Source organism: Arvicola amphibius, chromosome 9 (genome assembly GCF_903992535.2).
Source record: "Arvicola amphibius chromosome 9, mArvAmp1.2, whole genome shotgun sequence".
Lineage (NCBI taxonomy): Eukaryota > Metazoa > Chordata > Mammalia > Rodentia > Cricetidae > Arvicola > Arvicola amphibius.
In genome coordinates, this window is record NC_052055.2 from 35,101,151 (window position 1) to 35,125,523 (window position 24,373).

Below are 24,373 nucleotides of genomic sequence, written 5' to 3' on the forward strand. Positions count from 1 at the left end.
GGTCCCCTGGTCTGGGGTACCATGTAAGGTCAAGCCTGAGCAGCTCTCAGGGTGGGAGTGGGGAAACCAAATAAGAAGGCAGGAACAATGGGGATCAAGGATTGTATTGATTTTGTGTGTAGGCACACCCACCCCGTTCCAGGCCACCCACAGTAGTGCATCAGCCTAGCTGAAAAGTCGGATGGTGCCATCTGCCCCAGAGGAGAAGATCCATGGCTGTGTGGGGTGGAAGGCCACATCCAGAACACCCAGATCTCGGGTCAGTGTGTGCCCCTTAAGCACCTTGACAGGTACCAGCAGCGGGTTCTGCAGCAGGTCACTGTGGAAGAGAGGGATTCAGGACCCAGTGGGATGGTCCCATGGGAAGGGCTGGGCAAGGGCTAGCACTCACTTGTACACCATGCCGTGGCAGACAATAACACTGCCATCGTCTGAGCCAGATGCAAAGAGTGGGTATCGGGGGTGGAATGCCACAGCCCGCAAAGCCTTCTTGTGATGCCTGCGGAAGTGTGCATTGACAGTGGGCTTCAGCTGAAGGGGCCCCTCTACCCACCTACCTCACCCCAACCCACCTTACCTCAGCACTTTGTATGGCTTAGTGGAAAGATCCAGGTCGAACCACACCAGTTTGCTGTCATAGCTGCCACAGATGATGTTGTCACCTAGGGCCAGAGCAATGCCAGTATTTCTCACAAGACTTAGAGGGTTCATTCCCTGACCCTGACTTGAAGAAAACATGTTCCCCTCACCTGCTGGGTGCACAGCCAGGCTAGACACCCACTTGCAGTTGGGCATCAGCTTCTTGGTAAGCTCCTGGCGCAGCAGGTGGTAAATGCGGACACTGCGCTGAGAGGCCACAAGCAGGAAGGGCCGGGTGGGGTGGAAAGCCACACACTGCACCTGTCCGTGGCTGCGGCGGAATGGGCTCTGGCTGCGCCTCCTGCTCAGCTGGTGGATCAGCACCTGAGTGTGTCCTGAACTAGACAGCACCACAGCCAGGTAGTCCCCTCGCCCATGCCAGGTCACCTGTGTCACTGGCTAGAGAAGAACAATGCAGGCTGATTGTCTGACCCGGCCTGGCATGTTCCCATCCCCTTCCCATCACATACTTTGCTGTGGCAGATACGTAGTCGTAGGCCCCCCTGGCGTTCTTCCTCTGAGGCCTCTAGCCAGCGGGCTGGCTGCAACGTTGGCTCTTCAGGTGGAGTGAAGGCATCCAGCAGCTGGTCTGTGCTACCCACCAAGAGCCGGTCTCCCAGGGCTGGGTTCAGAAGCAGCACTGCATCATCCCTACAAACCAGGGCCAGACACAACCCTCCTCAGCATAGTCAGTCCGCATTTTTCTGTAACCCTTCCCAACCGTATCCCAAGGACCCTAAACTCACACGGCTGCAGCTACTAGGCATATGGTGGGATTGGGGTTCCAGGCAATGCTCCGAACCACACCCCCAACAGGCACAGTCCTCATACAGCGGGCAGTAGCCACCTCCCAGAGCCTCACTGAGCCATCGTCTGAACCTGGATGTGGTAGTGAAGGCTCTCAGCACCTGAGCCTCTAACCCAGATCCCTGCCTCCCAGCTCAGGGTAGCCTCCACTTCAGGCCTACCTGAAGCTAGCCACTGGCCCCCTGGGGAGACACTGAGGCAGCGGACAAGGTCACTGTGGCCCCTGTAGATCTACAGAGAAGGAAAAGTGAAGACAGACAGATACACACACACCCGGGGACATCTGCCCACCTCTGATTCCCCACTTACAAGGGCCTGGCAGACAGGGAAAGGCTGAAGGTCTCTTGGCCGAGGGAGCTTAGGGATGAGGTCTTCAGGATCCACATTCACCTGGGGCAAGAGAGCACTTGGTCACTACCCCATCCTACACTTCCCCAGGACCTATGCAGCTGCCTCACATACCCTCATCTTGCGTTGCCGTGGGCACAGATATAAGTCAAGGCAGCGCTCAAAACGCTCCTGGATGAAGCGGCCATAAGCAGGCACTGTCCTCAGGCTGGGAAACTTCTGTGGCAGGAAGTTAAGCTTTCTCTCACAAGGTTCCTGGTGCATCCATGCCAAGCGCTGGGGAGACAAGAGACGGGTGAGAAAAGCTCAGGGAACATGGCTGGGGACCATACCCATCTCAGTGCTGGCCCACCTCCTCCTCAGTGGGCAGGTACTCGGGAGGTGGGTTGTAAGACTCAGCATGGCCAGGCAAGGCCAGCTTGGGTGCAGGCACATGCATCTTGTGGCGCCCCAAAACAGCATTCGGATCCTCCTGGGCCCACAGGTCATAGAATCTAGGGGTGGAGTCTTGGGGCCGTCGAGGCTTGATCCAACCCATCTTGATGGCATGCACCATGCGAGACACCTGCACACAAAGCTAAGGTCAAGTGGCAGCATGGGAACCTTACAAGGTGGGGTAGAGAAGAGTGACGGGGGTCCCACCTTCTCCTTCTCAATTAGGGATGGAATGAAGCTACGCTTGTCAGCTGGGCGGTTGGTCACGGGGTGGATCATGACGTCACCACTGAAGAACTCCACAGATGGCTGGAAGACAAGCATAGTGTGAAGGTGGGAAGCTGCATGCACTTCAGACCCTAGGGCCAGTTGTTACTTACCTCATAGGGGTTGAAGCTCACATCTCCAAACTGGCCTCTTTGAAGCCTGTGTACCAGGGCCACCTGCTCATCAGTCAGCCGGAGGTCACGCCCTGTCATCTTGTCTTGTACTGTGCGCCTGAGGGAAAGCCAGTCAGAGCCATACTTCAGGCCTGAACCACACAGGTTCTGACCCAAGGTCCAACTCACCAGAAATCTGGGTCATCCATTTTGTCTAGAAACTGGTCCAGCTCATCTCGTGTCCGCAGGGGCTTGTAGATACGTTTGCCATCCAAGTCATAACCCACATGTGGGAAGTCATCATACCATGCCAGGGGCACATTGCCCACAGTGTTCCGAATGTCCTGTAGCACAGTCACCACGTCAGCACCTGTCCCTACCATACCTGATCCTCTTCAAACAACCCAAGGACAAAAGAGCCGCCCTAGACCAGCCTCAAGTGCCTAGAGGCCAGGTGACCCAAAATCTGCCCTAGCCCTGGCCCCAGGGTCTGACGTGGCATGGCAGGGGTGCTATGCCCCCTTCCCCCAAGTTTTCTGAGGCGCCAGAGCTTTACCTTCACATTTTCCACTGAAGTGATGCCAACCCTAGCCTCCCCCCTTATTGGATTCCTTGGCCAGGGCTCTGGGCAGCCACAGACGGGGATGACCTCATCGCCTATGGGCTCCCTCCCCTGGCAGAGGCCTTAGGCAGAAGTAGGTAGTTACAAGGCAGGAACCATGGGAAGACCCCACCCCACCCATGGGGAGTCAAACCTCTGCTTTGCGCGGCAGGTGACCAAGGACCCCCTTCTAGCTCTACTGCTCTTTCCCCTCCCACTTCAGTGGGCAGAGCAGCCACATTCCTGGACACACATTCCTGGTTTCAGCCCCTGCCAGCCACCACCCTCACTCCTCCCAGCCTGGGGACTGCTGCCCAGGCGGCCACTTCCTGCAACAGTAGCCACAGGGAGGAGGGGCCCAGACATAACTAGCACAGCTGAGTGCCAGCAGCCCCTCAGCAAGACCCCTTGGGCCCTGTCCCATTGCACCTGTCCATACCAGCCCTTTCCAACAAGTTCATCCCTCAAAATACCCTGTATAAAGTGTGCTCCCCACCTAGGGGGCCACTTCCAAATTGGAGGGAGGGATTGGGAAGTGCCGATCTTAAAGATCCACGTGTGCATTGGAATTGAGGAGCCCCGTGGAGCACACAGCAGGGATAGAGGTGGGGTCTCCCTAGGTAGGATGGGTCTAAGTGGTAAGTTTCTGGCACATGGCACAGGTCATACAGTCAGGTGGTTCAAAACCTACACGTCCATCTATAGACTGCCACTATTGGAGTCACCCCCCAACACACACACACACACACACACACAGAGGGCCTGGCACAACAAAAGACCCAAGTGCACATGGAAGGAGAGTCAGACAGGGTGTGGCCAAGCACTCGGGGCCAGGGCAGCTGGGTGAACTTAGGCATGCCAGGGGAGAAAGCCTCTTGATTCCTGATTTATCCTGTTCCTCCCTGCAGAATGGGTAGAATGGGCACCAAGGTCTTGGGACATCAGTAGCACTCCAGAAACTCCCCAACTAGAAAGATGCTCAGGACCCCCTAGGCATGACTATTAAAAAGGAAAAAAGGTGCACAGGCTCCGCATAAACTCCTCCAGGCCAGGGAGGGAGGCGGAGGCCAGGCGCGGGGGAGGAGCCGACTGCTATAAAGGCACTGCTCTGCTGGCGGCCCCACTCCAGTCCGAACACATGTGCCCGCGTCGCCCGGCAGCCGCCACCGCGGGGCGCAGCGGAGACCCCCGGCCCGGCGGCCTGTGGGGGCCTAAAGAGGCGGCATGAGCAGCGCACCGTGGAGCTGACGCCGCGCCCCCTGCCCGGCCTATGTCCTTCGCCATGCTGCGCTCAGCGCCTCCGGGCCGCTACCTGTACCCTGAGGTGAGCCCACTGTCGGAGGATGAGGACCGCGGAAGCGAGAGTTCGGGCTCTGACGAAAAACCCTGCCGTGTGCATGCAGCACGTTGTGGCCTCCAGGGCGCCCGGCGGCGGGCAGGAGGACGGAGGGCCGCGGGGAGCGGGCCGGGACCCGGGGGGCGGCCAGGCCGCGAGCCCCGGCAGCGGCACACAGCGAATGCACGCGAGCGGGACCGCACCAACAGCGTGAACACGGCCTTCACCGCGCTGCGCACACTCATCCCCACCGAGCCAGCAGATCGCAAGCTCTCCAAGATTGAGACGCTGCGCCTGGCTTCCAGCTACATTTCTCACCTGGGCAACGTGCTGCTGGTGGGTGAGGCCTGCGGCGACGGGCAACCATGCCACTCGGGACCCGCTTTCTTCCACAGCGGTCGTGCGGGCAGTCCCCTGCCACCGCCACCACAACCACCACCTCTGGCCCGAGACGGAGGCGAGAACACCCAGCCCAAACAGATCTGCACCTTCTGCCTCAGCAACCAGAGAAAGTTGGTGAGCAGGGCCGGGAGCATGGAGGGGTCCCAATTTACTCATCAGCCCACACCTGCCAGGCAGAGAGGTATCAGGCAGGGGCAGCATTCCCTAGTACCTACACCTGCCACCAAAGCGGGGCCCAAAGGAGGGAAGGGCACATAGGAGCCACACCATTGGTCTTAAGGACCTGCAAATACAGGATCAAAAAGTAAGCCTAAAGTAACGCTAAGAAAGGCCACCCAGGAGAAGGCCTGGAGGGAGGGAGGGCAACAGGAACTCATCCTGGCAGGGATGAGGGGGCTATTCCAGGCTTTACTTCCCAGCAAGTTAAGAACTGAAAGGAGCTGAATTCGGGAAGTAAGAAGCATATTCATAAGCCCCCATCCAAAGGGGAATAGTGTGCAGCAGTGAGGCAATCAGAAGGGAACCCTCAGGAGGTCTATGTGCCACTACCCCTCACCTCTGCAGCCCACCTCCACCCCAAGCATAGGGCACCTGCTGTCCCTCCCCTGGACAGTCGAGACCTGCAGTGAATGGGCTAGGGGAGAAGGCTTGAATTGAGATGGGGCCAGCCATGATTTACTGCTCTGGCCCGCACTTGGTGGCACCGGAAAAGCAGGGTGAGCAGGGAAAAAATACAACGGCTTTCCCCAATCCCCATTTCCTCTCCAGACAGCACGCGCGAGCTCCTGGGGCCTGAACATCTGGGAAATTTAATTTTACAGTTTCGGCTGTGCAGCAGTGTACTCCCCGCCCCAAAATGCACTGGGGAGGGGCAGGAGCTGGGGACTGGGTGCCCTAGCACTGGCTACCTGAGACAGTGCCCCAACAGGAAGCCAGGAAGGTCTGGGCAGTGCTGGGTGACACTAGGTCTCCACCCAGGCCCTGACACACCCCCATCCCCTCTGCAGAGCAAAGACCGTGACAGAAAGGCGGCGATTCGAAGTTAGAAGGAGGAGGGTCCACAGCAGCCAAGAGGTGATGCCTAGTGAAGGTGGATGCCACTGAAGAGTCACCGAGAGCCCCACCTCGGACCTGATCTGAGCACAGGTCCCCAGGAGCACGCTCACCTGGCCAGACCTGCCCCAACTATGAGCAGGGCCTATGAACAGACAGATGGACAGGCGGGCTATGGCTTGACTCTAAGTAGCCCAACACTTCCCAGGCCCACTGGAACTTTCCATGCTGACTCCCTACCTGGGCCAAGTGTTAGCATCTTGTGTCTTTAATATGATAATATAAAGTCTGAAAATTTTTGTATAATTAAAAATGAAACAGTATCTTCCAAATTGAGGCAGACTACCCTCTTGAAAGGATCTGAACTCACTATGACCTTAGCTTTCTCACACCATCTTCCCAGAGAGAGGCAGAGTGATGACAGGTTTAGATCACCTATCAAGAACTTTGTACCAGGGATCTGTGATGTGGGAGCAGGGCCAAAGGGACAGGGCAGGGAAGAGAGGGTGGAGAGGTAAAACAGAAGGAAAGAGGAGAGGGCATAAGAGGCAGCAAGCAACACAGCAGCCTTGCCTCCTCAATGAACATGGTGGGGGGGGGGGGACCAGACGGAGTCTCGGACTCATGGGCATTTGTCTCCCCAGCAGTGCTCCATTAAAAGTGGGTATAGGGAGTATGTAAGCGGTGCTGTCCAGCCAAGCAGGCCTTAGGACACCATCTGAGTAGCAGCTACCCAAATGTCCCCAATGATACCCACCTAAGCCCAGAGAGACATGGGGTCCACTGACTGCGAGGGCTTCTGCTCTGCTTCCAGCTGCACGTTGGAAAGATCGCTAGCCATCCAACACTCTGCCCTATCCAACTCTCCCAAAGATCCCTCTGGCCCCTGAGGTTGATTTAGACCCTCACCAGGCACTGTGCACAGCTGGCTGGTCATTAAAATTGTGCAGGTGACAATTAGTTGAGTGGTACGACAGAAGAAAGGCCAGGCCTGACTTCTGGCTGGGCGGTGGGTAGGGAAAGGCAGAGGGCACCAGGTGCTGGTACTGGCAGGGGGGAGACCAGGTGTTGAGACCTATGTGGGCATCCTCATAGGGCAGGACCAGCGTGGCCCCTCCTCTGCACTGAAGGGCTCCAGGGAATGCTGGTGCAGGAAACAGTGGTGTAATTTTGGAGGAAATTCTCAAAGCCAGAGCCATTAAGGCAGAGGTAGGGGCTGTGTCCAATCTGACAGAACTATAACAGGGTAGAGAGTCACAGCGGCAGGTTTTGTTCAGAAAGAAACCCAACCCCAAATTTCCTCTCCTTAATCCTGTAGGAGCCCACAGCTGCTCAGAGGGAGGGAGACAGGGCACACTCAGTCACTGCAGAGGCTCCTGCAATCCAGGAAGCCACAACCTGGAGGTGCAGCTGGGGCTGAGAGAAGCCACTTTCCCTTCTCATGTGCTCCTCATGCAAGGCTCTGAGCAGCTTCACTTCCAAGCTATAAGCACCCTGTGGCAGACACTGGGTTGAGTCCAGAGTCACAACCTGGCAGAGTGCACCTGTATTTGGCAAATGGGCACCAACCACCACCAAGGACCCTTGCTAACCTTCCTCCTCTGCTAGACATGGGTCTCTTGCCCATCACCTACAGGCCTCACATTTCAATACCTAGGTGCCAATCTCCCACACAAACCCCAGGAGGACCAATGACTAAGTGGGTACCTACTTCTGTGGTCAGAGTGGCTGGGCCAGTGTCAGGAAGAAACCAGAGGAGCATGCATACAAAAGGCTCTGAGAGAAAGTCCCCAAAGAGCAAACTGGAGAATATAGGTAGGAACATTTGTCCATGTGTAGAGGCTGCCAATCTGAGTAGTAAGCTTGGCTGGGGACTATGGGGCCACCAGAGGCCCAAACAATGCCCAGCTAGCTCCAGTAGGCACCTCATGACCTAGAACCCAGTAGAAGAGGAAAGAGCCAACTGAGTGATTAGGGCAAAGCAGAAGAAAGCAGGGAAGCCCAGGAGCTGGCAAGCTTAAGCTTCAGCAAGACTGAATGATAGGCCAGAGTCAACCAGACAAGAGCTGGAGGCTTGGGTGTCAAGAGGGGTCAGATGAAAGGGAATGAGCTGTGGGGCCGGAAGGCTCTCCAGAGACGGAGAGTTGGGGTGCGGCACGCGCCCGGCCAAGGCCTCCACTGCAGGGCCTGACTCTGAAAGCGGCTGCAGCTTGGCCAGCCTCAGGCCCGGGCAAGCGGCCCAGCCACTCCCTGAGCTGCACCGGTAGCAGTGGCTGAGGGCTTGGCCCGACAGTCAGCAGGAGGAGGGGAGGGGAGGGGCGGGAAGAACACTCCGTCACCCTCCACTGCTCCAGATTCAAACCAGACCGGGGGTGGCACGGTCCATTCCCATCCTGCGGCTCCACGTGAGTCCACAACAGCTTATGGCCAAAGAGTGGCAGGTGCTCCCTACCCACCACAGGCCCTGGCATCCGTCCCAGAGGGCAACTTCACCCTCCACCACACTGAGGAGCTGTGGGACAAAAACCAGGGTCTCCCTTAGTGTGTGCCCCACAGAGGCAGCTGAGGGGGGGAGGTTGGCCTGAACCATGGGCCAGCAGCCACCCTTGCGAGCTGAGCTGGGCTGGAAACATTCGGCTCAGCCTCAGCTGTCAGCTCCCTGTCCCCAGCCTGGGGAATGAGCTGCTGGCGGCACCACATGATTCATCACCAGGCCTGCCTGCACCCCAGGCCAGCCACCCCCGCCCTGCTCAGCACCTGCAGGCTGCCAGGAAACACATGTGACCCCTTTGGGTCAGACCCAGCACTGAGACCCCAGGCCAGGCTGGTGGAGGACAAACAGAACCAAGTGCCATAATTTGCGGGGGCACCTAGCCCCTAGGAAAAGCCTGTGGGATGAGGTGGGTAGGTCCACATCCATTCCTCCATCCTATCCCATCTCCTTCCCCCACTCCCCCCACTGCACCGGACACAGTGTCGGCTGGGACTTTTCGGCTCTCGATGAGCCCCCCTCCCCTCCCCCTCCCCAAAGTGGCTGCAGCTGTCAGGACCGCAGATTGGAACTGCAGGTATGGGGCTGGCCCGCTGCCCACCTCCCTCCCGTGTCTGTCTGCAAGAGAGGAAGCCAGCCCACCTCTGGAATCCTTCACTCTCTCCTCGTTCTGCCTCTCCCACCTGTCCCCCGGGAGCATGGGGTCAGCCGCCTCGCTCAGTCTCTCTCTTCCCCGGCCCCTCTCCGATTACAATGCGGGTAGTGTTCACTGTTGCTCAGCTCCCCCTGCACCAACCACCCTCTTGTCTCAGAGCTCATGGCCTTCCTGTGCTGCCACCTCCCCCTCATGGGGTGTCTTATCTCTCCAAGTGCTCAGGACTAGCCAGCTGGCCTGGCCTCACATGCCACACTGACCCCAACAGAAGGTTCCAGATGGGATGCTAGGCTCTGACACATATACTAGAAGCCTGTTCAACAGACCAAAGGGAGACAGTACAGTCTCTTCCTGTTCTGAGGCCAAACCACTGAGACCCAGCAGGGGTTGACCAGGCAGGTACCACCTCCAGACCTACCATCTCCTTACCAAACTGCTTCCGGTCCCCCATGCCCTCTACCATGCTGACCATCACTTGAGGGACTGGCTGAGCCCACCTGAGCTGCAGACACCTAGGAACCTACTATTGCTTGCACCTCTCTAGTAGGAGGACAAAGAGCCAGAGTCTTTAGGACTTGTGGAAGACAGCGCAGAAGGAAAATAGCTGTCTGAGGCCCAGTTTGCTTGTTCCTCTCCTAGAGCTACTCAGAATCAAACAGTGTTCTCCCTAGTTCTGTAAGCAGAGGACCCCAGATGTTCCCACAGGTACTGGAATTGGGTACAGGCTGGGGATTTATCTCTAACGGCTAAGGGCAAAGTCAAGTTCAGTTGATGCTTTAAGTAGGGAGGTGGGTCCAGAGCACCACACAAGCTGAGCGCCCCTCCCAAACTTTAGACATCTCCAAAACCTCAATATGGACAATTTTCCCTATATCTAGGCACTGCCCAAATATATAAGGTTGCTGAGTGATTCCTGTCCCAGCAAGTCAGTCCTGGCCCTAAGTAGCCAGCCTCCTCAAAAGGGTACCTGTTTGAGCCTCCAACAGCTCACTGTAACCAGCATTCCCTGCCTTTCAAAACTCTGCCCTTGTTGCACTCCAGACTCCAGTTGTTCCCTATCCCTAGCAAGAAAACACAGATCTGAAGTAGCCTACCCTTACATGCCAGCCAAAGCCAGGACCAACTCTAACCCCTAGGAGAGACTCATGGCTTCCTCCACATGCTCCTATTCCACCTTCCTCCAAAGGCACCCCCTGCGGGCTTGGGCACTCTGATGCAGTGTGGCTCTTAAAACCATCAGGTCAACAAGATCAGGAGATGGTACTAAAGGTCTATCTACCGAGTACACAGTACTCACAGAGACGTACATGCCCAGTCATCACTGGTGAGTCCCTAGGTTGGGCAGCCTCTGTGGATTAGTCTGAGTCTGGCCAGAGGCCCCGTTCGGAGGCAAGCATAAGGCTAGCCTGGGGTGGATGGCCGCCAGAGCAGTCTGTACAGATCCGGGTGCCTTCTACAAACAGCAGGGAGGGCCACTCACTAGCTAGAAACCTGAGCCCACAGGCTCCCCTGCCAGCAGTAACACAAGCAAGCATGGAGAGAGTAGAGTGCACACGGGGAGGCGGCCAGGACACTGCCGGCAGGCGGGGGTGGCCCCGGAGGAGCAGAGACCGCCAGCGCACTGGAGGCAGCTGCCGGTTCAGTAGCTAGGAGAAGCCATTAACTGCATTTGGCGAGAGAGCAGAGGGGGGATCACAGGTTCTGGATGCAGACAGGCCAGGCCATGTCCCTGTGGGATCCTGAGTTATAGATTGGGCAAGGCCAGGGGGTGGGGGTGTTAAGGCCCCAGCCCCCTCCTGGCCAGAGGTCATACAGGGGATGGCCCCAGGCCCATTGCCCTGGGGGCCTGGAAGGATACTTGCAGGGAGACCAGCTCTTCCCAGACTTTCCAGGCCAGAATTCATGGCTCCCCTGAACTCCTCATACTGGCCACACTTCTTAAAGAACAGGGCTGTAGGCCTGCTGAGCAGATGCATGGGCTTCTTTACCTGACCAGGAGTGGCCTTGGTTTCTCCTAGTTGCTTGATACACGAGGAGGGGTAGCATTGGCCACTCACCCGCCCTTCTATCCCAGTCCACCTCCCAGGGGTCCCAACTACTGGATGAGATCACGTCTATGAAGCCCCACTGCTGTAGGGAGGAGATGAAGTGGCCATGTGGGGGTGGGGCAGTCACAGCACAGCTGCTTCTCAGTCACCCCCCACCCCACTCCATCCCCACCATGCCTAGCAACTCATTCAGGGGGCTCTACCCCCACTCAGCTGAGCCCATGTCTGTGAATCTAGGGGAAGAGAAGGAGGAGCCAGAGCACAATCAGAAAACAGTGATCCAGGCTGCTTGGTTTAAGAGTCAACGATGCTGGAAGAGCCTTAAAGCAGAACACTGGCAAACGACAGCGGGGCTCAGAAGCACCCAGGTTCCCAACCAAGTCCTAGATTCAGATCCAAGGAGCAGTCAAGAGAAAAGGACAAGGTTATCAATGGGGCATTTCCATCTTCAAGTGGCAGCAAGCTCAACAGGCCACTCCCATTCCACTGGACTACCATCTCTCTAGGCTCCTGCTGAGGCCACCACCACTAGGACAAACCACATCAACACCTTCCCAGTACCCCTGTCCAGAGTCCTGTAGGAGGTCTGGTGCCTACACAGCTAGCTCTGCTTCGTGGCTCAGGACAGCCAAAAAGCCTCGGGTTGATACCATTGGTTCCCACCAAAGACATTTCTGGCTGTCCCTCCAGAGGCCCAGAAAATCTCTGACCTTTGTAAGTGCAGAGCAACCAGACACAGCCACAAGATCACAGGCCTCAATCTGTGAAGGACCAGAGATGTATGACTGGAGATGTCTGTTACCCTCTGGCCTCTCAATCAGGCAGCCTGAAGTGGGCTGAGCTCTTCTCTTCCGACCTGACTCTTAGTCAGGCACTGATGGTCATGTCCCACTCCCTCCTAGGCCTATCCCCTCAGCTGGAGCCACCTTGCTCTGAGAATAAGAGCCAAGTGTGGCCTCTGACAGGGAACGAGCCCCAAGCAGACTCTGGGGAGCTTGGCGTGGCACCTGGAGGCAAAACCCTGAGGTCCCTTCCAGCTGCTGGTCAGCTACACTGGCAAGCTCAGCAGACAGGCATCTCTACTACTGTTGAACTGTCACTCAGACTCACACATGTGATACTTATCACAGCACAGGAGAAAGGAAGCAGCCCTCGTGCCATGTCACAGCACAGCACGAGGTCACCCAGCCTTCTCCAAGGGCCACTGGACAGGCCCATTGGGGCACACCTCCCTGAGGGCAGGCAGGGTCAGGCAGGCCACTTGCAAGGCACTGACCAGTTCTGGAAGCCCCTCCCCCGACTCCTATTCTCCATATACAATCATCATTGATTTCTCAAAATACCAAGCATAAAAAAGTAGCCGACAGGATGTGGCTGCCGACAGCCAGGGCCCCTGGGGGGGGGAGGGGAGACAGGCAGGGAGCCATGCTGTGCGGGCCCCCCTCACCGGTGCGCCCGCTGCTCCGGCCAGGAAACCAATTTATTTTGTTTTGTCTCTGTTCTCTGAACACGCAGCAGAGACTGGATCGGGCTGTCGGCCAAGGCTCCTGTAGACACTGCCAAGAGAGCTTGAAGGTGGGGAGGAAGCCCAGCCAGAGAGGGGGCGCGTGTCTCCCTGAGGCCTCAGGGACAGCCCCTGACAGGCAGGCAGGAAGAGCTCCTGAGAAGAGGACCCATCCCTATAGGCCCCACACTAAAGCCAAGATGAGACTCCCAGGCTCACATTCTGGGCTATACAGTGGCCACCGCTCAGCCCTGGGACCAGGCCTCACCAGGGAGGGACAAGTTGCCAGGCCCACTGCCTCTGTGTGCATAGCTTCTCAGAGCTTCCAGACCCTGCTGGCATTCTGGACACATCCGTACCTTCTCAAGGGAACCCCAGCCTAGCATGACACTTTGCTCTTCATGGTGTAAATTTCCTGTCCTAGATAGGAAAATCAGCAAGATACTACTATGACTACTGTGGGGAGCTGTGATACAAAGGAGCACTATAGAAGGGAACAGATGAAGCCACCAGGAGACCAGGAGATGCCCTTGGTACTACTATGCCACCCTTAGACAGGGTACAGGCTGACTCACATCAATCCATACCTGCCACCCTTAGCTCTGAGTGCCAACACAGGCTACGCCATAGGGAAGGGAGCAGACCTGTCCCTGCTGTGCCCACAGACAGACAAGATACTGCTAAGCCATGTGCAGCCTCTCCCCTTTAACCTGGCAATAACACACATGTGCTGCTTCAGTTCTCTGTCCCAGACCCCCAAATTGTTCTTCCAGATAGGGAGAAGGCCTGAGCCAGGCCGCCTACTCGGAGCGCAGCAGCCTCATGAGATGCTGGCTCTCACAGACCACAACATGGCCCCTTCAGGAAGGCCAGAGAACACCGCAGAGCTCTGCTAGTCTGCGGTGCAGCACCTACTCTGGGTTCCTTGAGGCACTAGCTCAGCCCCAGCAGAAAGACTCTCATCCCGCGTAGTAGGAAGTCACACTCAGCCAAGTCCTACCTCCTCATCAGAGCTGTCCTCTTCATACTCATCTCTGGTCAGAGCTCCCACCTCCTCTGCCCTTAAACAAGGGGGGCCTGCCTGTGGAGAGAAAGGGAGAGAGTTACTTTGGAGCACTCTGGCCATCAAGAGGACCTAGCCCACAGTCCAGCCCCATTCCTCTGGTTAACTACTTGAGGAGAATCACTTTCCCAATGCTAGAACCTAGATCCGAATAGCACATGAAACATTGTGCCACCCCAAATCTGAGTAGCATCACCCCAGGATAAAGGCTGTCCTAGATCCCAGCATACTCTAGGCCACTGTATCCAGGGCTGAACCACCCTCTGCTCTCTAGTACTCAGTGGGTGATACTACTAGGTGCCAGGCCAAAAAACAAAAGGCTACCAAGAGCAGTGGGAAGCAAACCCAGCCATGGGACTGGCTACCCACTCACCCACACCATCACCACACTAACATCAAAAACAGCTGCTCTGGCCCAGGGCCAAGGGTCCTACAAATGGTCCTACTGGGCCCAGATGGGACAGAGGAGACTATGTTCATACCTGCCCAGACCTAGGGGAAGGGCACACGAGGAGAAGCGGAAAGAGAGCAGGGCCACCACTGGGGTGATGTCAGCACAGACCTAGAACCACTAAGAGAGCCACATTCAGAGCAGACACACTGGCCAAGGGCCTAGAGAGATGCCCACACTCTCAAATGACGAGAGCCCCAGATCCCAGGCACCCTCCACACCCACCGCAGCTGCGACAGTAGGCTGACCTTGTCCCCTGGTCAGAGTGGGTGCCATTAAGGAGTCACACTCCAACCTGGAAAACAGATTCTCCTTTGACCAAGGAGGCGGATGGCTCAGACCAGATCGGGTTTATTGGCAGAACCAGAACTGATGGAGAAAACAGGCACACCTCTCAGCCGAGGGCAGTAAAGTGCTTGGAGCAGGAACCCCGGTGTGTGGGCGCCCCCCGCCCACAGCTCCACTCTCTCTTACCCAGGCAAGAGCCAAAGGCCTGCTCTCCCTTCAGCCTGTTTTTCCCTTCAATATAAAGAAGGACGGAAGACTAAGTTTTTCTCCAGGTTTGGAACAAGGCAGGATTCAGTTTCCATATCTCCCCCACTTCCTTGCTATACATCAAAAATGGGTTGCAAACCCCAGTTCAGAATAGGGCGCCCACACTCAGGGCCCCAGCAACACAACTGGCAGGCACATCTGTCTCTGACTGAGCTCTGCAGGGCCCTGGGCGGCGGCATTATGACACTAAGCTCCTAGTCAGTCACTGTTCCCAAGGCAGGTGCCTATAGTCCTGGCCTCAGGCAGGGTCCCCAACATCTCAAATCTCCTCCCAAATGTTATCTGCCAGGTACTGTGCCTACATGAATCACAGCAGCAGTGCTTACGGGCCATGATCAGAGTCTGTGGGAAACAAATTTAACAGCCAGCACTATGCTTGTGTCCTTACTGTTCCAGTGCAGGATAGTGAAGGGGAAACCTGGGGACCCAAACATAAGCAGGCCTTTCACAAGGGTTAGGATCTCCAACGGTGAAGCTCAGGAGGGAGTTCCCTCCACATAAATGCTCTAAGGAACAGCAGCTCTAGTCTGTCCTCCATAGCTGCAGAGCACGTGATGTCCACCAGAGGGCAGCACTGAAACAGAGCAACAACCCAGGGACCAGCTCCCAGAGGGAAATGAGGGCCCTCCCTGGGCCTATGGAGGTTAGACACTCACTCTAAGAACAGATTTAGGAAAACACATTTTCTCAAATTCTGTCCCCTCTGGAGCCCAGGGCTGTCTCAACCTCTTTCCCAGATCCAGCATCCTAAACACTGGGTTTACAGGTGTACATCTGTTTTCAACTTGAAAATTGGGGCTGATGAGATGGTTCAAGCGGTCAAGAGCACTGGCTGCTCTTCCAGAGGACCCAGGTTCAACTCCCAGCACCCACGAGGCAGTTCACAACTGACTGTGACTCCAGTCCCAGGGGATCTCACACCCTCATGCAGACATGCATGCAGGCAGAACACCAAAATACGTTAAGTCAATAAATCTTTTTTTAAAAAATTAAAGATGACTAAAACATCCAAAGCACAAACAATGGAATAAGGTACAGGCCACTGTTAAAGCTGCTAGTTTCCTCTAGGTCGGGGTCCTTCGCAGCCTGGCTGTCTACACACCTCTCCCAACACAGAGAGATGGTGAGGTCTGCAGCTAGCACTCACTATGCAAAAGGACACACCCCTAAAAAAAGCTTATAGCCTAAACCAGGCTCCGGAAGCCGTGGCTAGTTTGAGAAAATGGACAGGCGTCTCCTGGAAGGGACTGAACGAGATCTCAGGCCTGAAATCTTGCCCAGGCACCACTTGGGAGTGGAGCAGTGTGCAGCCTCAACCAACAGCAACATTGCCATCCAATGAGAGGCCAAGTGGCTGGTGAAGGAGCAGGGTATGAGGTAACAGAAAGGCCCAGAGAGATCGAGAGATCAAGGAGGCATTAAGATGCCAGGCCTGGTGGTGCACACCTTTATCTCACCACTTGGGAAGCAGAGGCAGGTAGAGCTCTGTAAGTTTAAGGTCAGCCTGACCTACAGGGCACTTCCAGGATGGAGGAGTTACACAGTAAGAACTTGTCTCAAAAGTGGGAGGGGTAGACAGTAAGATAGATACAACGTTAACAGAGGCAGAACACAACTCGACTACAGAGCTGGCCAATATACAGGAAGCCAGCAGTAGGAATCAGGGCAGCTAGAGACCAGGTTGGTGTTGGGAGAGCCATAGGAGGGGGTGATCACCAGGTACTGGAAAATAGGTATAAAAAAGGCCCCCCAAAGGAGCCAGTGAGCCAAAGGTGACGAAGGAATGGGTGTCAGAAGAGCCCCAAGAAAAGCAGTTCCTGTCTCCTCTAGACACTGACCTGAGGGACCGGTATACATACCTCTGCCAAGTCCAGGCTGAGGACAACTACAAAGACCAAAGACAGAGACGCGAGGGCTCCCAGAGTCTAGAACGGCATCCAAATGAACAAGCTGCTTTTTTTTTTACATAATTTATTACCTTACTGTGCATGTGATGCACATGTAAATATAGGTCCACGTGAACCACAATACACACGTAGAAATCAGAGGACCATTTGTGGGAGTCGATTCTCCACTAACTCTGGTATTCAGGCTCAGTGGCAAGTGCCCATATTGGCTGAGTCATCATCGCACTAGCCCTGAACAATCTTCTTAGAGTAACAGCAACAGATTCTCCTCTGTCTAACCTGGCCACACTCCACTGCCAGCACCAACCAGGTATAGGCAAGGTCAGAAGCCATGCCTCCTCTTCTAGGAAGCAGACCAGGGTCAGCTAAGGCAACTTCACATACTTTCCCTGTGGTGCAGAAAAAAAGGAGCCACTTCCAGCATGCCATGCCCCGAGGCCAGTGCAAGGCATGCTAAGACCGCCTGCTCCCTTCCCTCCCTCCTATCCTCCCTCCCTCCCTTTGTCTCTCTGTCTCTCTCACACACACAGACACACCAAATCCCCAACACACAAAGTTCAAATCCAGCGTACTACTAGTAACACAAAAACTATGCATAAAGGAAGCTAAAGAACCCACTGTCCACAGCCAGGCATGATGACACACGTCCTTAATCCCAGCACTTGGGAGGCAGAGGCAGGTGGGTCTCTGTGAGTTCAAGGCTGGCCAGATCTACAGAGTGGGCTTCAGGACAGTCAAAGATACACAGAGAAACCCTGTCTCCTCAAAAAAAAAAGGGGGGGGGGAGAAAGAACCCCCTGTTCCAGCAAAGGCCCTATGCTGGACAGTAACAAGACCTCAGGCCACTACCCATATCCCATATCCGTGACCTGGGCCAAAACAGAAAAGGATAGAAGGAATTATGTGAGTTTGGCCCATTAATGAGCAAGAACTGGCAAAAGGTACCTAGTTCTAAAGATACTGTGTCAACAGAGGCCGAAAGCCAAAGAAAACAAAGGATAAAAAAACTGTTCTTGAGCCAGGGCATAGTAGCACACACCTTTAATCCCAGCACTGTGGATGCAGAGAGACAGGCAGATCTCTGAGTTTGAGGCCAGTCTGGTCTACAAAGTGAGTTTCAAGGCAGGGCTAAAAAGAAACCCTGTCTTGAATCCCATCCCTCCCAAAAGAAAAGTAATTCAGAAAAGGCCTAAGGGAGGCTAGGGAGATGGCTCAGTCAGTAGCTGCTTACCATTAAAGCATGAGAACCCGAAATCAGATTGCTAGTACCCACGTAAAAATCTAGGCTTGAGTCAGGAGGATCTCTGTGAGTTCAAGGTCAGCCTGGTCTACTTGGTAAATCCTAGGATAGCCAGAGCTACACAAGGAGCCCTTGTCTCAAAAACAAAAACAAACTGGGCAATAGGGGAGGAGGCAGAGGCAGGAGGATCTGGCTCTGAGTTGAGGCTATGGAGAAACCCTGTCTCAGGAGGAAAAAAAGAAAAAGCTAAGCATGGTGGTGTATACCTGCAATCTTAAGGCTGGAGACATGGGAACCAAAGACCCTTGGAGCTCTTTGGCTAGCTAGTCTTGCCAATGAGTTCCAGGTTCAATAAGAAAGAACCTGTCTCAAAACAACACAGTGAGGGTCTCAGAAGGCAGACCCTCTAGTTCTAGGCTAGCGAGAACTACAAAGATTCTGTCTTAAGAAAGGGGGGTGGGGAAATTTAAGGGCTGAAGGGACAGCTCAGCATTTGAGAGCACTTATTCCTCTAGCAGGACACTAGTTCAATTTCCCGTACCCACACCATAACTCCAGTTCCAGGGGATTAATGCCTTCTGACCTCCAAGAGCATACACATGCACACGGTGCACAAAAATTTCATGTACACACAAAAAAATAAGAATAAAATAGGATAAAGAGAAAGATACCCAACATCAACCTCCAGCATCCACATATACATGTACACACACACACACACACACACACACCCCAAACAAAATGAGCTGAAGAGATAGCTCAGCAGTTAAGAGCACTGCCTGCTCTTCCAGAGGACCTGGGTTCAATTCCCAGCACCCACATGGCAGCTCACAATTGTCTGTAACTCCAATTCCAGGGGATCTAACACCCTCACACAGATGAATTTGGAGAAACACCAATGCACATTAAATGAAATAAAACTAAAAAACAAACAAAAGGGCCAGAGGGCCAGAGGGCCGCAAAGTCTTTCCTAGCCCTGCACTACCATGCTCACCAACACTGGGGTCTGGTTGCTCACACCCTCTGCCATGGCCAGACATCCTATGTGTGGCTATGTAAGGGACCCAGGGCCCTCACTTATATCAGGCCTGACAGAAACAAATCAGGGCTGATAAAGCCTGACACAAGGCCAAGTGCTTGTCAGAGAGGGGCTGGGAGAAGAGGTGACCAGGTCGGACAGTAGTGACCACAGGCATTTTAAAGCACAATGAGACAGTGAGACAGCTCAAGAGGAAAAAGACTTGCTCTGCAAACCCCATGGCCTGAGTCGGATCCCCAAAACCCACAGTGGAAGAAGAGAACCACCTCCTACACTAGATGTCCTCAGACATCACACACATGCTGCGGCACAAGCACACCTGTACTCACACAGGTAATATTAACAAATAAAACGTAACTACAAATCTTTATGCTCTTCTCACCCCACCATAAAAGGCTGCCCTTCCTAAACCTGAGGGCTGCGTTACCCGCTAGAGGGAAGCAGCCTATACTGAGACTTCATGGCCCTGGACACATGGTTTGACAGTCATGAAACTCTGCCCACGGACTGCTCATTTAAGAATGGGAACATAAGTGACAATGTCCCGCATGTTCTCATTAGGAGCCTTATCTAGGACTCAATATACAGGACAGACTCTGAGTGTCAACTTCCTAGGACAGAATGTACCAGACCCTGTAGGACACACACCCTTCTGCCCCCACAAGATGACACTACAGCGCAGGGGCACAAACCCTTCTGTACCCCGTCCTCACCTCTGACTTTCATGCAATGACTCTTAGACAATGTACAATTCTGGGCCAGGTAGGGAACACCTGCTCCCTCCTTCAGAGTCTGTAACAGAAGACAAGTACAAGAGCAGGGAGGCAGGGGATGAGCAGGTTCAGGAGGTGTTGGTTCAAGGGCGCTGAACTGACTAGCTGGGAGACTTCCTGGACACCTCCTCTGCAACCCACAGCTCCTATATCACACTCCACCAGATGGCGCTAATATGTGGACTCTAAGCCTGCCAAGATACCTCCAAGGCCAGTGGCTGATCTCTGCCATGCCCCAGAGTTATATGGAGACCTAGCAAGACAGTCTTGTTAAAGGTGGCACTAACTCAGACCTCTCCAGTAATCAGAGGAAATGCTGCACACACCAGCATTCTCACCTTTTCTCACAGTCCTGCAGGGTAAAGACAGAAACAGACTTTTTGATATAATGGGGACAGTAACATATGAGGGGGAGACCAACACACCACGCATACTTCCACACCAAGTTTTTAAATGTTTTATTTTATGTGTACGAGTGTTTGCCTGCATGTGTGTGTCTGTGTATCCCATGCCTGCTAGAAGGCTTCCCATCGGTACAGCAATCCCTCGCCGCTGGCTCCAAGGGCAGCTGGCCTCCAGCAGCTCCTGCTTTTACAGAGGCTAGAAGACACTGGAACCCCTAGAACTGGAGTTACTGATGATTGCGAGCTGCCATTATGGGAGCTGGCAATCAAACCCAGGTCCTCTGGAAGAACAGTCAGTGCACTGAACCACTGTGCCATCTCTCTCCAGCACCCTCTCAAATGCATGTTTTAAAAAATCAAAACTGGGCTGGACTCTGGCTCAGAGGTTAAAGGCACTAGTTGCTCTTCCAGAGGTCCTGCGTTCAATTTCCAGCAAACACATGGTGGCTCACAACCATCTATAATGAGATTTGGTGCCCTGAATGTCTGAACACTGTATATATAATAAATAAATAAATCTAAAAAAAAAAAAAAAAAAAAAAAGAGCAGAGGAGAAAAAGGAGTTGAATGGCCATCAATGGGGAAGAAATGGCCAAATGCTCACAAAACTACTCAACACCAAATGAGAACAAGATGGTACCAGCTGAGGTGTGGTAGAGGTCTTGCCTCCCCTGCAAGACATTCTAGGGTCAAACCCCTAGAACCAACAAGAAGAGTAACAGCGAAGAGACAGAGAGAAAGGGAGGGAAGTAGCAGAAGACAGGGAGGAAGAAATGAGATCACTGGTACACACTGGCTATGGGCTCAGTGAAAGACCCTGCTCAATCGAATAAGGTGGAGAGGAATCAAGGAGGACACCACATCAACTCTGGGCTCTGCACACACTCACCATCACGTACAAGCCCACACACGAGAACAATGCACTTATACACCTCACCACATAAAACCAAGGCAAAACAGAACAAAATCCACAAAAACAAAAAACTTAGCAAGAGGAATGGTTAACCCCTCCCCAGTCTTACAAGCCACGGTCAACATTTCTTCAGCCTACCATAACCGAGACAAACTAGGCCTGTTCTTGGTTTCCAACCTGACAGCAGATTTGATTAGCCAAGGCCATAATTTCCAGAACAACTGGGCCACTGAAGTGTAAACCATTACAAACCAGTTTGCGGAATTCTTTGAACTGCTGCATTTTAGTCAAATTAAGCTTTTCTTTCATTTTTATCAAGCAAAAAGAAGAGTGAGTGCAGCCTTCCCCATCAGTACACCAGTCCATCGCTGCTGGGTCCAGGGCAGCCAGGCTAGCCTCCAGTAGCTCCTGCTTGTTCTGCTGGACATCCTCGCTAGAGTGCCTCTAGAAAACTCCGTCTATTCCTAGACCAGGTGTCAGCCTACCGTCCCATAGAAGTGGCCTCGAACTGGGAGAGGCAAAGACACAGGCATGTGGACTTTCACAGTTCTCAGAAAAGCACAGACAAGAGGCTGGAAACTACAGTCCTGGAGCTCAACTGTGTGAAGATGGACAGAGGACCAGGTTCCTGAAGGCACCATGGGAAGGACGGTGTGGAGGCTCCCCGTCACCCACCTGTGCCTGTTCCTCAGAGGTCTCCTCCGTTCTCTCGGCGTCCTTCTCACAATCGGCTCCATCCATTCCTTCATCGTAGTCCTCACTACTATCACTGCCAGAATCTTCAAGGCCTGAAAACACACTCTCCTCGCTGTCGGAGAGACTCGAGTCAGAGCCGCAGAGGAGAGGGGGCTGCAAGGAACCACAGTATTTAATAACTGCCACCTGGCAGGCTCGCTAAGCCAGGAACCACGCACAGGAAAGTTGTGCCCCTGGTCACATGCTTCCACCTGCACCAACACCATCCACCCAACCTGAGCCCTCATCTCCTGCCTGCTGACAGAACCTACCCCCAGGACAGATACACCAATCCCTAGTGCCCTGCAACAGAGGGGCCTTTCAAGGACTTACAGGCTTTTTGGAGCTCAGTTCCCACTTGTGTCACTGAAACCAGTGTTTCCCTACTGACAAACTCCACACCCTACCTTGGCACCTAAGGGTCCCAGAACTGGAAGGTCACTAGCTAGGAATGGGGCTGTGAACCTGGGAGGAACAGAAACCGCTGAAGGCTCTGACTAATTGCAGAAGTTTCTTTACCTTGAGAACTAGGACCAGCCACTGATGGGCAAGCTGGAAAGCTGAAGAGGAATGGAAATGAACTAAAATTTACCCATGATAAACTAAACCTGTGTGTTGGTTTGAATGAGAATGGCCCTCATATGCTCAGATATTTGAATGTTTGGTTTCCAGTTGGTGGAGTATTTAGGAAAAGTTAGGAGGCGTGGCCTTGTAGGAGGTGTGTCACTGTGAAGGGCTTTGAGGTTTCAAAAGCCCACACCGGGCTGTCTGTCTGTGTCTCTGTCTCTGTCTCTCTCTCCCCCCTCCCCTCTCTCTCTCTGCCTGCTGATCATGATGTGAGAAAGCTCAGCTACTAAAAGCTCTTACCTACTGCTCCAGTGCCATGCCTGCTTGCCGCCGTGACGGTCACATACCAAATCTCTGAAACTGTCTAAGCAAGCCTCCAATTACAGGCTTCCTTTTTGTTTGGTTGTTTGGTTGTTTGGTTGGTTGGTTGGCTTTGGTTTTTGGAAGACAGGGTTTCTCTGTGTAGCCCTAGCTGTTCTGGAACTTACTTTGCAGACCAGGTTAACCTTGAATTCACAGATAGCCTCCTGCCTCTGCCTCCTGCCTCCCAGATTAAAGGTGTGCACCGCGACTGCCTGGCTACACACTTCCTCTTATAAGTTGCTTTGGTCATGGTGCTTCATCACAACAATAGAACAATAACTAAGAAAACCCACCTGTTCTCTTCTTGGAGTAGAAATAATTCTCTGAGTACAGCCCTATTGTCTAGAGACCATTTCACATCTACCACAATATGACATGCATGCATTGTGAACAGGTCTCTATCACTGGCCTTCAAAAATTGAGCAAGAACTTGAACAGTCTTTAGGAAGCACAAGATTGCAGAAATTTCAATTTCACTGTTTTTCCATAGGCTAAGTATCGTCTAATTGGTTTTTGGATTCATGGTTTTGTTGTTTATTTTTTAATACAAGGTCTCACCATGCTGCTCTGACTAACCTAGAACTCGATATGTGGCCCTGGCTGTCCTCAAACTACTAGAGATCCACCTGCCTCTGTCTCATGAGTGCTGCGATTGATGGGATGCACGCGACTGCCACTGGCTAACTCTTGCCTAGCTGGAGACTCCTCCATTCCCAACTGTTCACAGCTCAAGTGATTGCCTTCTTATTGACATCGCCAAAACCTCAGTAAAAGTATACCACAGTAAAAGTAGTCCAAACAGTCAGAACACAAACAACTACTAAGGGGCTATTATTACCTAGAACTCCATGTAGGAAGCAGCTTGGGTACATTTCGCAAAACATGGGGGACAGCTTAAAGAATTCAATGAATTGTGGAGTCGTCTGTAAGGGATATGGCTGGGCATGCCTTCTACCACCTGGGTTTGCTGGAGCCCCACCAGCAAACCCTGCGAGGAGCAGCAAAGACTCCATGACAACCAGTGCTGGATGCCCTGGGTCCCATTCAGGCTTCTATATTCTCACGTCCTCTTTTGTTTCACAACACAACTCGACATACCGGCATGGGAGCACAACTAAAATCTTTTCTAGGAGAGGAAGCACAGATGGGAAGGTTCAGAGATGGTGGTGAAGGGCGCGTAAAGGTCTCTTCCTTAACACGGCTCAAGTCACAGAACTACCCCGGGTTCTAGCGCCCCTCGGCGCAGGGAGTGCTCTGCTGAGGGTTCCAAAATAATACCCCGGGCAGGACGAGGATCTTCCGGGCTCTAGGCGCCCCGCAAGACACCAGACACAGAACCACGGCCCGGCCTCCCTGGCCTTGCCACGTGCATCCCTGGTTCACGGAGGGATGCAACCCGCCACCCTGAGATTACCTTTTGTGGCTGCGGCTCCTGATCGGGTTCCAAACGCCGCTTCCCGGGCACAGAGGCCGGTGACATGTGGGGCTTACCACACGCCCCCGCCATGCTGCGCCTCACCGGCTACCGATAGACTGTCGCTTCCGGCAGCGAGCGCGCCTCGTGTGCCCTCAGTCAGGCCCCGCCCAACCAGGCTCTGATTGGTGAGCAGCCGGGGTGAAGCCATCTTGCGCAGCCGTACAGAGCGGCGGGCCGCCCAGGGGCG

General features: G+C 54.0%; 2 protein-coding genes across 2 annotated transcripts; one reads left to right on the plus strand and one right to left on the minus strand.

The window, feature by feature from the left end:
* The first annotated feature begins 13 nt into the window (after nucleotides 1-13).
* Nucleotides 14-6,262, plus strand: Scx (scleraxis bHLH transcription factor). Its single transcript, XM_038341369.2, has 2 exons — nucleotides 14-5,062; nucleotides 5,956-6,262. Exons 1-2 carry the CDS (start codon nucleotides 4,481-4,483, stop codon nucleotides 5,992-5,994), a joined length of 621 nt encoding a protein of 206 aa, XP_038197297.1. The 5' UTR covers nucleotides 14-4,480; the 3' UTR covers nucleotides 5,995-6,262.
* Bop1 (BOP1 ribosomal biogenesis factor) lies at nucleotides 89-24,271 on the minus strand. The gene is made up of 16 exons (XM_038341368.2): nucleotides 24,124-24,271; nucleotides 21,720-21,893; nucleotides 13,700-13,780; nucleotides 2,799-2,953; nucleotides 2,610-2,727; nucleotides 2,437-2,538; nucleotides 2,147-2,359; nucleotides 1,909-2,070; nucleotides 1,756-1,836; nucleotides 1,608-1,677; nucleotides 1,386-1,518; nucleotides 1,110-1,290; nucleotides 750-1,038; nucleotides 578-662; nucleotides 392-499; nucleotides 89-319 (listed from the first exon to the last, which is right to left on the minus strand). Exons 1-16 carry the CDS (start codon nucleotides 24,214-24,216, stop codon nucleotides 166-168), a joined length of 2,199 nt encoding a protein of 732 aa, XP_038197296.1. The 5' UTR covers nucleotides 24,217-24,271; the 3' UTR covers nucleotides 89-165.
* Between the last annotated feature and the right edge of the window lie 102 nt (nucleotides 24,272-24,373).

Bases quoted from the DNA above. Each gene is read 5' to 3' on its own strand.
- Scx (XM_038341369.2), top strand. From the start codon at position 4,481: ATGTCCTTCGCCATGCTGCGCTCAGCGCCTCCGGGCCGCTACCTGTAC. The intron at 5,063-5,955 runs GTGAGCAGGGCC...TCCCCTCTGCAG, and splicing joins TCAGCAACCAGAGAAAGTTG to AGCAAAGACCGTGACAGAAA.
- Bop1 (XM_038341368.2), bottom strand. From the start codon at position 24,216: ATGGCGGGGGCGTGTGGTAAGCCCCACATGTCACCGGCCTCTGTGCCC. The intron at 21,894-24,123 runs GTAATCTCAGGG...GGTTCCTTGCAG, and splicing joins AGGAGCCGCAGCCACAAAAG to CCCCCTCTCCTCTGCGGCTC. The intron at 1,519-1,607 runs GTAGGCCTGAAG...TACCACATCCAG, and splicing joins GGGCCAGTGGCTAGCTTCAG to GTTCAGACGATGGCTCAGTG.